Source organism: Anser anser (assembly GCF_964211835.1).
Source record: "Anser anser genome assembly, chromosome: 2".
In the NCBI taxonomy this organism is placed as follows: domain Eukaryota; kingdom Metazoa; phylum Chordata; class Aves; order Anseriformes; family Anatidae; genus Anser; species Anser anser.
In genome coordinates, this window is record NC_139721.1 from 21,807,904 (window position 1) to 21,822,097 (window position 14,194).

A 14,194-nucleotide genomic window follows, 5' to 3' on the forward strand; every position below is an offset into this window, starting at 1 on the left:
CCTGCTTTCTGCTATCTTATCTCCTTATTTCTCACTAAGCAGAGAAAACATTACTTTCAAGCTGTTCTGGGTGGGTGAAGCCTTTGCTGGGCGGCCCGAGGGGATGACTAACTAGCACTTACTGCATAATTTTTCACACTGCTCACAGAGTGATGGGTCCCTCCTCACTTTCCAAAGTATTTTGGACAAAGCCCAGGCACTGAGCAAGTCTGGAGGGCCAGACTCCTACCATGTTCACAGGGAAGCGTAGTGCCCAAGCCCACTATTTAGACCTTGGAGGGCCACTGTAGGGTTTGGGAAGACTGATTGCTTTACGTGTAGTGCCTGTAGTCCCTTTTCTCACAGCCTTCACTGCCTGCCTACACCTGTGTGAAGACAGAGACTATACCTTAATTAAGTAGAAAACTTTCCTAAAGAGCTCTCATTGAGCTGCTCTTGAGGTGGTGGAGATTTTGTGCTAAGGGGAGTGACCCCATCCTGTGTGCTATGAGCACGCTCGCCGTGCAGCAGCAAGTTGCTGACTGACGGTAGCTGAAGAGCAGACCTGATTAATGTCCACAGGCAACCAAAATCTGGTGGGCAGAGATGGAGCAGACAGGGCCCATGGGGTAGACGTACACCAAGTTTCAATTAGAATGGTTTCACAGGCGAGCTCTGTGAAGTCCTGAATGCAGGGCTTTAAACGGAAAGAGTGACTGACTGCAAGAATAATTAATGCACAATATGCTACTCTGTGCAAATCTGCAAAACGTGGTCTTTGCCCCCGACTCCAATACCAGAAATACTCATGCCTAGTCATATTTTCCTGTAGCACACACTCAGCCTTGCAGGAAACAGGCTGGAAGCAGAGACCTTCTCCTGAGGCTCAGCAGGCTGAAGCTGCTGCAGTTGAAGGAGGCATGAGGGCATCAATCTAGTGAATGCTCAGGTCCACAGCATTGCTTGCTGGTCACAAAACAATTCCAGCCTAACCCATGGGCATTGCTGAGAGTACCGTGATGAGCTGTTAGCTAGCATCTACCACTGATGCTGAAGACCTTGGTAGTAATGCATCAGCATTTATTGACAGGGCAGTGCCTTTCTGCTCCTTTTTCTCTCCTCCACTCCTACTCCAGCTCTCATTGCTAAAATGCACAAAGGAATTATGATAAAGAGAAACGGGAGACAACGTGGAGCAGCTGTAGCATTTCTCTGCCAGCGTAAATCTGCAGGGATAGGAGCCTGGGCTTTTGATGTTCAATACCCCTAAGCGCCTCCAAGTTTGAAATGCATGAACCCTGTGCAGCTGCTCCTCCTTGGGCAGCCCACCCTTTTTCAAGCACGGAGCTATAAAGGTTTTGCTTTTATTTCTTATCCTTGGTTTCTCCTGGGAGCTGTAGCAGGAAAGCAAGGAATAAGTCGAAGGGGAAATTAGGAGCACCTTCTGCAGGGGAAGGATCCCCTCTGAGGGGGCTGAAGGAGCACAAAGTTTTACTCTGTAAAGTATGTTTCAGGCATTGTGCACTTGTTACACTGCACTGTAAAGCTGTTTACTGCTCTTCCTTCTGAATATTCATAAGAGAATGTCAGATTATTTAAATGAATCTTGCTTGTGAATTTTATCCTTTTTTTTTGCTATTTGCCAATAAAATCAGACAAATTGAGGGTGGCAAGGCTGAAAATTTTACTCTGCATGTGTTTTTCTAAGTCCCTGTGTGATTTTTTAATGTTTGGTTTCCTTTCAAAAATATGTTCTGAGTTGCTGCTTTAAAAAAATTAAATAAAAGCCTTCCCTGGCAAGCACCACCACGCTGGTTACTCATATGAACCTCTGAAAAAGAACTAGAAATGGCCGGAAGGAAGCAAGGTGGCTGCTTCCAAAAGTCTGCAGGTTTCTGTAGAGCTGAGAAGAAAAATCTCCTGACAAGGCCGTGCTTGTGCATCACGGCAGGAAGCTGAGCAATCGGAGAAGTTGTTCTGCCCGGTGCTGTCACGGCTCTGACCCAAAGCACGACGTCCCACGAGTGGGGAAAGCAAAAGAAAAAAGAAAACAAAAAAAGCAAAGAGCCCCGTGAGAGGCGGCTCTGAGGCTGTGAGCATCAGGAGCTCCAAGGAGCTCAGTGAATGTCCACAGCCTCCTGGGCCTGGGGCCTGCAGAGGTCACTGGACATGCCACCTTCCCTGGACAACCTGAGAGCTACAAGATGACAAGGACACGCCACCTTCCCTGGACAACCCGAGATGACAAGCCGTGCGTTGCCCACCTGCTGTTGGGCCTGCTTGGGTTATCGGCCCATGCCAAATCAGCATTGCGGCCATGGGAAGCAGTACGCACAGACACTGGGAGAAAACATGTCAGTTTAGGTAGCTGCTGCTTTGAACTGTCTTACTACAGTTTGTGCAAGCGGTTAGCAGCATTACAGCCTACAGAAATAACTGACCGTAAGAAGGAAACCTAGCTTTTGTACCAGAAAGTGCTCTCAAGGGCCCTGACTCCTGTAACCAGGCACTCCTTCCCTGCATGTAAGGGCACTGGCAAGGAGCAACCAGGGGTGTCTCTGGAGCTGCAGAAGGAGAAGGCCAGAGAAATGAGCTTTTGGATCCCCACACGCTGTGCTGTGGAGGCTGGCATGCAGTGGCAGGAGACGACTGTCAGTGGGTAGGACATGAAAGATGTTGCAGTGATGCTTTTATCCCACTCAGCTCTCAGCTCGTTCCAGCTGCTGGCAGGAGCTGCTTTGGCTGCCTGGCAGAGGCTGAAATACCACCACCGCTATTCTCAAGGAAGTTCTCAAATTAGGTGTTAGAAACGTAAAGACAGCATCGTCCCATAAGTGGAGTTTTTCTTGGAAATGGATCAGACAGTGTATAATAAACCAAGAAGTGGCAGTTTCCGAAGACAAACAATGAGTTGGTTCGTCCCTGCTTTCTGTAACGTTGCAGAGCCATGCTGCTGGTCGAGCAGGACAGTAGTGGTCTGCCTTCATTTTGACAGGGATGGTCTTTATAGCCGAGTCTATGGTGTGATTTGTCTCGCTGCCCCCACTGGAAATATATTGGGCAAGACTTGTGTCTACACTGGTTCTTCACATCTTTCAGGTGCTTTCAACTTTGCTAGCTTCAAACTGCCCAACATTATAAATTTTCCATGTTCAGAGCAACACCTCTCCCTGGGCAAAGTGCCCTTTTTTCATTATACTTTTTCTCAGCAGATCCTCCAGGAACTGGAGAAAAAAAAAAAAAAAGAAAAAAAAGAAAAAAGGAAAGAATGTCTTTATATGATGGGTGTCAAGGTAAAATGGCAACAGATCTTGTAAACATTTGAATATACAATATCCCTTGTGCATCCCACACCGGCCTAACAACAGCCGTTGTTAGAAATGTGTTGCTAGCAGTTGCTTATGTTACAGACAGAAAAAAAAATAAAAAAGAAAAAAAAAAGATTTATTTTAAAGAAATATGTTCAGATGCTTCCATTGTACTCATGTGGTGATGGATTAGCTGCATGCCCTGAGCTGCCGTGGTGTCAGCAGGCAGGTCCCCAGCTCCTGAGGGGTAGGAGATATGGTCGCTTTATCTTGAGGTTTCAGATCAAGGTGATAACTGCACGTGAGCGGCAGCAAACTGCTGGCTGGGGACATGGGGCAGAAGAAAGGTTCGTTGCCTTCCTATCCACCAGGTCTCTCTGCCTGAGGAGAAGGCTGGAGCAGCACTGATGTCCTGTCTGCGCCCCAGGGAAAGGCAGCCCAGCAGGAGCCGGTCACTGTTTCATTTATTTATTCTCTTAGGATTGCCACGGCGTGCTGTCTGCCAACAAGCTCTGCCTTCAGTCCCATCTGCAAAATTCCACACTTAGGCCTGATCAGATCTAGCTCTAAACATTTGATTTATGGAGCATCCCCTATGACATTTCCTACAATAACCAGCAAACAGATTCTTCCCATGGCAACCACACAGCAGTGACACTTCCCTTTACAATCTTCTATCTTCTGTTGGCTGAAATGGTATGGACTCTTCAAGCCATAAAGGCATCAAAAACACCTTCTTTTACCAAACAATATTTTCCTCAGAAATAAGACATTAATTTTTTTGTATGTCATGTTGACCCATGCAAGAAGTCGTTCATGTACATTATGTCCAGCACCGTTGTATTACAGGAAGAAACTGGTGCAGAAATGTAATTAAACATAATCATTAAAAAATAATTTCCCTTTGTTTTGTATACCTCCAGCGGTTATTTTTCTGAATGTCAATGTTTTACTTTGCAATTGTGGTTGCCATTCACTACTTACTTGCTCTATTATAATGTCTAACAATTTATTATAATTCTGAAAGGTCTACAAGAGGTGATAAACTGTGGAAAAAAGGCCTAAGATAAGATCCAATTTTATTTCATCCTTTGTATTTATTGCTGCCATTGCTAACTGAAAGTCTCTTAGCTCACTGTACTCTGTCCATAATCCAATCTGTCCTGAAGAGGCAGGCAGCAGCATATGAAGTGATTATAAGGATCTTCAAGTGTCCTCGAGGATTTTCTGTACTTGGACTGCAAAAGCATTTTGATCTCTTGTTGATAGAATGGGCACAATAAATCCCATCGTTATTGTTCCTAGAACACCAGCTATTAATAATGAACAATTTGGAGGGCAAAGACCATGATACATATTCAGCACAAGTGTACTCAGGAATAATACCACAGCTTTTGACTGTGTTGCCTGGAATCACGGTGGCTATGAATTTCAGCCACTTTCTGCAAGCCACGTATGATTGGTTCTCCCTTTGTGCCTGGAAAACAGATTTTTCTCATTGTGATGTTTTGCTGTTACCAACAAAAGGCACTGTGTTCTGTTATTCTTTATTTTTATAAAAATATGTTGCACCTGCAGCCACGTGCAGCTATAAATGCACCGGTTTTTGGATTGAAGCACATCACCTTTGTCTGCCTCACGACGGCCAGAGACTTAATGCTACCCCACGATTTTGTTTTTCATAAGACTCTGGACTGGAAGTGCACAGGCTGAGTTTTGCATTTTCCAATGCTTGAGGTATTAAAAAGCGGCGAGGGATTATATTGCCAATGCCAGCTCCCTCCTACTGCAGCTGGCTTGCGCGTGATTCAGAGACCTTCCCTTCCTCCTCTCACCCTCTGAAAAGTGTGCGGCCCCGGGGCTATGGAGCAGTGGCAGGCCGTGGGCGTGGGGAGCTGCTAAAAGCTGTGGGGATTGTGCTCCTTGCTTTTTGTTAAACTGGTGCCGCTTGAAACCAAGCCTCGCCGCTTCACTTGCCCAGGTGCTTCTGTGTCCTGCTGGTAGAGCCTGCTCCCGCCGTTCCTCTTAGCCCAAACCCTTCTAATGTGGTCCATTCGCTCAGCTCACCCCCGGGTTGTTTATTGTGGACCCCATCCAACGCCAGCTGAAGGCAACGCAACCCTCAGCTGCCTCGGCAGCTGTTGGAAAGGGCCTATAAAACAGGGACATTTTTGCCATTTTCAGGGTATTAAGAGCTTGGATGATTTAAAAACCGCACAGCAGGCTTTCGTCAGGAGGAAAGGCAACAGAAAAAAATACCTTTGAGGTGGCATCTTCCACTTTCCAAGTGTTTTAGAGATGCTATGGGGGGAAAAGACATTATCTGGATTAAGGTAGTTGTCCAGGGCCCTGAAATGTCCAGGAGATGGAGAAGACCCCAGCAGGCAGGCCTTTCACCCCTGTCATCCTCCCTGTGGGCAGGGGAGCCTCTTCTCCATCAGGGCAGCAGTTCAGACTAGACATCTAGCTACCAGCCAGCCATGGATCCTGTGAGGAACGGCCAGATCTAGGATGGATCCCACCATTTTACCTTCAAGAAATACAGCTTTTGGGTTGTTGTGCTTCAAGAACACGGGAGAATAAGAATTCAGTGTTTTTATTCCTGGGGGGGGTCAAATTCACCTTGTGAGAAGTTCAGCTTCTCACCACAGGAAACAATTAACATCAGTCAGGGGGAGCCTCAACTTCTCCCTCAATTTCTTTCTTTTTTTCTTTATTTAAAGTATTACCTTGATCTAGAAAGAACATTTTACTGGATGTTCATTTGCCACACTAGACATCGTTCATAAATCCATCTCTGCAACTCAAAGACTGTTCTGACAACAGCGTGGGAGTCTTGTATAAATTATTTTGCAATTCTGCTTAAGTTGTCCATACATCAGATTTCAGTGGTGACTGTCATTCCCATGATAAATTCTCAGGCAGGTTTCTGTCGATAAAGCGTAGCTTCCCACAACTCAGGTATAATGCTAAGCTTCCAGTAAAACTGATGATGCTGGCTTTTGGAGTCAATGCACTCACACCCCTATACTTAAAACCCAAAGGGCATCAATCGTTAGTAAATCTGCTGCACAATGTGATATGTAGCAACTTGCCTTAAATAAAATAGAACTAGGCTGATTTAACTGAAACAGTGTAGAAAAAAGCTGCATCCAAGAATATTTCTTAACTGTTAAGTGAAATGAATTTCCAGTTTTGTTGTCTGGGTATTTTTTTTTCAAAAAGCCATGACCACCCAGATCACTACCACTCAGTTATAGCTCCAATTTATAGCTACAAGGAGAATTTTTTTAAAAAAAAAAATAGTTTTGGGTGGAGGAATCCACCGTTGATAAAATCTTTCCAGATTTTATCTGCATTTGAACCGAAATGAGAATTGGTCCCTGCCAAACAGAAGAGGCAATTTATGGGTTGCTCCGATTGACTCTGGCTGTAAGGATGTGTCTAGAAATGGAGTTCCTGGTTTCAATACACATTGCAGATGCACTCCGATCCCATTCTGAAGCAGGACCAAGCAAAAGTAATCTTCTGCAGCAGCCTGGTTTCAACCAGGGGTATAAAAAATGGTAGCTCCTTCGGGTGAGGTCCCTGAGTTATCTGGGTGCCCTGGCTGGAGGCTGTGCCGCAGCACACAGCCTACTGCTTGCAAAAGCCATTGCTTACAGTGTGATTTAAAAAGGAAAGTAGGATAAATTCGACATAATTACAGTTCTCCAGACTGTGAAAAGGTAATGTAAATAACATTAGGCTAGGCTTGTTAGTTTTTTCAGATTTTTCTTGTAGTAGGGTACACATCCCAAAGTTTTGGTTGATTCCCAAGTGTGAACTATCATCAGAAAACTCCAGCACACTGTCCTTCTACAGCCTCCAAACTAATTGTTATTAATATTTACAAACATTATAAATTACTATAATTTAAATGAAGTTGTTTTTCCTCTGCAGGTAATATTTTGACACCAATATGGGAAAGCAAAACAGCAAGCTACGCCCTGAAGTCATGCAAGATTTGCTAGAAAGTACAGACTTTACAGAACACGAGATCCAGGAGTGGTACAAAGGCTTCTTGAGAGACTGTCCAAGTGGACACTTATCTATGGAGGAGTTTAAAAAAATATATGGGAACTTTTTCCCTTATGGGGACGCTTCTAAGTTTGCGGAACATGTATTCCGCACTTTTGACGCCAATGGAGACGGAACAATAGATTTCAGAGAATTCATCATAGCCTTGAGCGTAACGTCGAGAGGTAAACTGGAGCAGAAGTTGAAGTGGGCATTCAGCATGTACGACCTCGATGGGAACGGCTACATCAGCAAGTCAGAGATGCTGGAAATCGTGCAGGTACGTGCTGCTCAGAGGCGCACCTTCGCCTCCCTCGTTACAGAGAGATGCCGCAATGAGAACATCCGGCAGCATCTGGGAGGTTATGTTCTAGATTCTCTGTCTAGTGCTTTAATATGAAATGTTATTTCATTTGGCAAAGGTTTTGTGGCAATTCATACTACTGCATTTGATATCCAATGTAGTGTTTTTCTGAGCAACCTGCTGCATGGGAAGCTCTCCTTCAGGAGCTCTGCTGGGCTGGAGCACAGCAGCCAGCATGATGATTAATGTGGTTCTGTCCTCTGGGAAATCACTGTCAAGGAATTACAATTAATTACAGTTGAACCAAGTACCTTAGATTAACCAGGTTTTTACTTTTAAGGAAGGCAGGCTCCCTCTACAAGAAATTTACTTTGAAACCACGTTATTATTAAAAGCCAGCTCACATATTTTAAAACCTATCTGCCTGCCTAATGCCAGCAAGGTCTGCATACTCAGTGCCATGCTAGCTATCTTCATATTAACTTGCCAGTATAGATAAACGTTATCTGGATAGATGATGATTCCCTTCGCAGCTTCTTTGGATGCATTTCCTTGTGCTGTTAGTAGGAGTCCCACCTCATTTTGTCTTCCTCTAACATGTTTTCACCCTCGAGGCACATCACTCTACTGAAAGCTTTAAAACATTTTTGGTATAGTAGTGCATTTACACAGCTTGCGTCTGTGTAAAGCAGCACCATAGAAGAAAAAAAAAAAAGCCTGTTATCAAGATTTTTATTTCATGGAAAATTTTGCCATGCTAGCTCTGTACTGTATTATTCAGGTTTATATTTGTGCTGGAAATGAAATGAAAGGAATGCACACAAATTACAGTCCATGATGGCAAGCTGCGTGTACGGAATCGGTTTAATGCGTGGTGCCCTTGTCTTTTTATAAGGGCACTTCTGTGTCCTCCAAACAGTAACAAACACCAGCACTCACACTGCTTTTGGTAAGAGCAGATACATGTCTCAGCTGCAAATGTAGGGTTGTTGCACTGTCTTTCACGTTTTATTTTGCATTCTTGTATCTGGGTTAAGAAGCAGGACTGCGCTGAGCTGCAGACACCTCCCTGTCTGAGTGTCATGACAGACTCCATGGAATATTTGCATTAGAAGATGCTCTGTTCCTTACAAATCTTCCACTCCCTCGGGCATGGTAAACAGGCTGCCAGTTATTGTTTTTCTGGCTGTATTTCTCCTTATGAAGAAAAAAAAAAAGAAAGACAAACCAAACAAACAACCATAAAACACAAAGAATCCCCAAAGAACCAACGAAGCACAAAGCAAAGACAGGGGAGCCCAGCCCAAGCAAGTGTCTGTTCCTCAGGAGGAGGCGCCTCAAAGACTGCAGGACCCCTTGCTGCTGACAAGTATTTCGGGAAGGCCTGAGTGCTCAACGGCAACATAAACCCCCAAGATCAGAAGTCTTACAAGTACAAAGGACAAGCCCACAAATGTGTTTGTGTCAAATTTAATGAGAACATCAATGGCTGGGATCTCTGTAGTGACCCAAGCTAGGGCCAGCAGAACTGGCAGCTTTTCCCAGTTCCCACGGATCTGCTCACCAGCACGTTTAGAGGCTGAAATGCTGCTCAGCCTCCTTCGTCACCACGTTGGTACCAAATTGTAGCTTTGTCTTTCACAATCATGCTGCCATCATGAAACAAAGCTGCAGCAGAAGGGTCAGTGCAGGGTGATGTTTTGTCCATCTGTACACCCAACCCTAAGCCATACTTGATGGAAACGATTGCTTTGTTTCATGTTTCTGAAATCACATTCTTTGTTGGAGAAAGGGGAAAGTCAAATGGATATGCAAGTGTCATAGGAGGAGCATATGTGTTGTGGTTTAACCCGGCTGGCAGCTAAACACCACACAGCCGTTCGCTCACCCTCCCCCCTCCCTCTCTGGGATGGGGGAGAGAAACGGGAAAGTGAAGCCTGTGAGTTGAGATAAAGACAGTTTATTAAGACAGGAAAATAATAATAACAATAATAATAATAATAGTGATAATGGTAATAGTATTAACAATAATAATGTGTAAGAAAACAAGTGATGCACAATGCAATTGCTCACCACCCGCTGACCAATGCCCAGCCTATTCCCGAGCAGCCGGCCCCCCCACCCCGGCCAGCCACCCCTATATATTGTTTAGCATGACGCCAGATGGTATGGAATACCCCTTTGGCCAGTTTGGGTCAGCTGTCCTGGGTCTGTCCCCTCCCAGCTCCTGCTGCACCCCCAGCCTGCTCGCTGGCAGGACAGAGCGGGAAGCCGAAAAGTCCTTGGCCTGGTGTAAACACTGCTCTGCAACAATTAAAACATCAGCATGTTATCAGCGCTCTTCTCATCCTAATCCAAAACATAGCACCCTACCAGCTACTATGAGCTACTTAACTCTGTCCTAACTGGAACCAGGACAATATGCTACCCTGCAAGCTGACCAGCATGTTGTCCCACTGTCCTGGTGCTCAGAGCCTCCTGCGGGCCAGTCTCTCATCAAACATTTCTGTACCGTGAACAGTCAGGAAAGCTGCCCCTTTCATGAGGCAGTTGATTTGTAGATCTCACCCTGATCTCTTCTTCCAGTTTTCATGGCCATGCTGATGTTCTTGTATTGCACAGGCCAGCCCCAGCTCCTCCCTGTTGTGTAGGATTTGCTGCACTGTCTCTGGAAGCACGTTCAGCTGATACATGAAACAAGTGAAGGAGCACCTTTTCATGCTTTATCAAGACACCTTTGATACATGGTGATCAGACTCATGAGAAAGCAGCTAGCAACTATCACTTTCATTTACAAAAGATTATTATTTTTTAATATGGAAAGACAGGATTCTGTATCAGATATCTTCCTCGGTACCCTAAGCCACTGATAGTGAAAAACAGAACTAATATCTCTGATACATGTCTCAGAGGAACCTATTACAAGTCCCCTATCTAGCATGCATTTGCATATTAATATAGCAGGATTTACTGTTTTCATCTGGATTCTTGCATGAGACAATACATCAAAACGAATGCTAAAAGAAAGGCAATCAGTCTAAAAGTCATAGCTTCACTGAAAAAAAATGCCGCCCCCATTGCAGCTCCAGGGTGCCCGGAGTTTACTGCACCTGAAATAATGGGGAAGAGAAGCAAGCCATGCTTCTCTTCTTTCTCAGTCTGCTTTTCTTTGTGCTTACAGCCATTTCTCTGCAGCCACTTTCCCTGTTATACTGATGGCTACTTGAATTTCCTTGCTTAGTGCCACCAAGGACACTACGAATGGTCCAGAACAGCTTTTTGAAGCCACTGTGATCCTACTACTGTGCATAGCACCTCTGCAAAGTACTGCGGGAAGGGGTTTCATAGCCTGCCCTCCTGCCAGACCTTGCTGCAGGTCCTCCTGCTCTAGAAATGTTTTTCACATCTCTCAGATGTTTACCCATAATCTAAATAGTCCAGACCACTCAAAAATAGCTGGCTAGAAAGTTTGTGTTTGCTCCCCTGGATGAAATGGGACATACTTGGCAAGAGTCTCTTGAAATAAGACTTTAAATAAAAGATGGAAAACTTGTTCTAGGGGCACATTTGTTCACACCGTGGAATCATAAGGCACCTTAAGAGCACTTAGCCAAGAGATGAGAATAACACTTTCGGTTTAATAGGAACAAGAGGACATCCATTTCACTTGCTGGGCTAGCTTATCTGTAAGCCGGGAGGAAACAGAAGCTGGTATGGGAAGAAGCAGAAGCTGATACGGCTCTCCGTAAAGGCAGCATCAAAAATCCCTGTCAGACTGAGAGGAAAGCAATTTTTTTCAGGTTGGAGGAAGTCCAAACCTCCTCCTGCTTAGTGCCCCCAGTGGCTTTCCACCCCAGCACGGTGAGGCCAAGGCCTTTACTCCATGTGGAGCAGGGCCCCCACAGCCTTTCGGTCCCAGGTTACGCAGCCCGAGGTGAGCACAGCCCAGCTCCATGGGACTACTGCAAGGAACCAGCTTCCTTCGAGAGCTCACCCTTTCAAACCCACAATAAAGAGCCCTGTGTAGCTGCACTGAATTAGTACGGGGCAAATCTCAAGATCCTGAATCAGTTTTAGCTGTTTTTCACTTTGGGAAAACTTCCCACTGAGCTTCTGAGTAAGGGCAGAAGAATTTGTCCAGAGTAACCATTTTCAGCATGAAAGGAACGCTTACTATGTTATTCCCATCTGGCTTTCCTAGAATATCTCATCTGTTATTCACTTCACATGCCTCTGTGAAAAGGACCCTGTAGGATGAAGTCATCTTGAAGAGTTTTTTTTTGTTGTTTTTTTTTGTCCTTAAAATCTGCATATTCTTACTATGGTTGCTTTGATCACAGTAAACACGGCCGCGCTCCCGGGCTGGGGCATTCCTCCCACACTTTCAATACAAACTCTGCCATCCTCTCGCCCTGAGGGAGGGAATGACCCCTCCACCTCTCTTCCTCCCCCAGACAAAAGCCAGACAGCTTAAGATGCTTACACAGTGGCAGGTTTATGAGCCTCATCTGTGCTCGGATCCCCGTGAGCCTTGCATGCTGATCAGGATGAGGCGGGTGCAACTTCTCACTGCCCGCCATCTCCTCTTTTTCTCTTCGCCTGCTCCCACTGTTCATTTGCTTGCAAGTTCATCCCTTCTTCTGTCCTCCTGGCCATCAGATGATCAAGATTGTGTGGACAGCATCTACTGAGGCTCATACTCTGGCACCCTAAATCTCTTGGGAGCCTTTGGGCATCCCCACAGCACAACCTGTGATGATGGTGATTAAAAGGGTACCCACCGTGTTCCCATTCAGCCAGCCATTGTCCATGCCAAAATGTTCTCCCACTGCAGCCTACCACCAGCATTACAGACTCAGCAGAGGGCAGACCAGGAAATCTGCGGCCTCAGCCTTGGTGACAAAACCGAGGGAGCAGATGTTCGGCTGTGCTGAGCATAAGTGATAAATATTTAATTGAACAGACAAATGCCTTTCTCGGGGTGTAGTGCTTGATGTTATTTAAACGCCAGGCAGTCTGAAAGGTGAGCTGGCTCTGCTGACAGAGGAGAAGGCAATGAGATGGGCCAGGCAATGGGTGCTCGCTGGGCTGCGTGTAAAGTGTCCGTGCTGCTCAGCAGCGTCCTCCAGCTGGTGAACCCAAGCTGTCATGGTCCTGGGGCTGTCCCTGGGCCAGAAGACTGCAGTGTGCCAGGCAGAGTGCTTTCATGGGTGGAAAGTGTGGAAGGGGAGCCACAGTGAGCCATCTGGGTTCTGCAGGAGGACCCAGCCTCCAGAGCGAGAGGAAGCAAAGAAGAGATCCTCACTCTTTTGTGTTTTAAAATTAAAGTCACCTCTCTCTCTTAGGGGCAGCTGGAATCGTGCAGGACTAATGGATTTGTCTGTGCAAAGAGTAACGATGAGTGGCACCAGTGCTGTGCGGGACCGGGACATCTGCTCCCTGTGGAACAAATTATGAATGGTGCTTTTTTAGCTGTGGAGGCACACAAGGAGAAGGCCACCTCGTTGTTGGTCAAGCCTGCATTATCTGTGAGACTTGGCAAAGGCAGGGATGAGTCACTGCTCTCCAATGGCAGGATGCCAACCGAGCAGGCAGATGGGTGCACAAAAGGTGGGGTGAAGGACAGGAGAGGTGAGGGTGGAGCCTGGGTGGCTGAAGGTCCGAGGTGAGTTGTGGCACGGGATGAGACCTCAGTGGTCCTTCTGCTCCCCACGTCCCGGGAGCTGCTGGTGCCTAAGTGCAGTTCAAGTGATAAATTCATCCAAAGACTGTTTTCATAATGGAAAATGTAACATCAGTACAGGCCCAGATTGTGTTCAGCTGTGACTAAATAAGGAAACACGTTATTTTCTAAACGAGTGTCCCACTGAAGAGGGCAGCTGCATGTACTGGTGCCACCTACTCCCTTCAGCGTCTGCAGAGCAAATCCCAGACAATGCTCCTGGGAGATTTTCTGCCTATTTTGGTCGCCAGGAGATAACCATACCCCTACACTAAGATAACGTGTTTCTTACCAGCTCTTTGCTGCTCTCATATCACACAGGCAATCTATAAGATGGTTTCTTCTGTAATGAAGATGCCGGAAGATGAGTCAACACCGGAGAAGAGGACAGAGAAGATCTTCCGTCAGATGGACACCAACCGAGACGGTAGGCTCCTTCCAGGTGCTGGGTGTCCCCTCGGACTCACCGCTCCTCCTCCGGCCACCTGGGCAAAGCCGTGGTGCCCATGGTCCCTCCTCACCACCCTGCAGACACCCTGCAGGGCTCAGAGGGGTGCAATGCTCAGAAACACTGCTCAGGAACCCACAGCCAGGTCTTTGGTTTTCCTCTCAAATTACATTTCTTTTCCTGTCAGTTCATTAACTTCACACTGGGAGATGGTTATCTCTTAGAAAACGCCCAATATTTTCCACTGAGGAGCAGGGTATGGATTTGCCTGGATTTTAAGTTTTTAAAAACCCGTGCCTGCGTAGTCTGCTCCCACCTGGAAGGGGTGTTGTTGCATGCAAACTAGTAAAACCACCACACACTTATGCCAAAAT

At 46.0% G+C, this 14,194-nt stretch overlaps 1 protein-coding gene across 2 annotated transcripts in view; it reads left to right on the plus strand.

Moving 5' to 3' along the window:
- NCALD (neurocalcin delta) overlaps window positions 1-14,194 on the plus strand; it is a 54,157-nt gene that overhangs the window by 30,173 nt on the left and 9,790 nt on the right. For both annotated transcript variants that reach the window (XR_014579030.1, XM_083822626.1), the window contains exons 2-3: window positions 7,230-7,626; window positions 13,694-13,799. Coding sequence is in view for 1 of the 2 variants with exons in the window: in XM_083822626.1 (XP_083678752.1) it covers window positions 7,249-7,626; window positions 13,694-13,799 (484 nt within the window). In the remaining variant the exon portion in view is untranslated. The remainder of the gene's footprint in view (window positions 1-7,229; window positions 7,627-13,693; window positions 13,800-14,194) is intronic.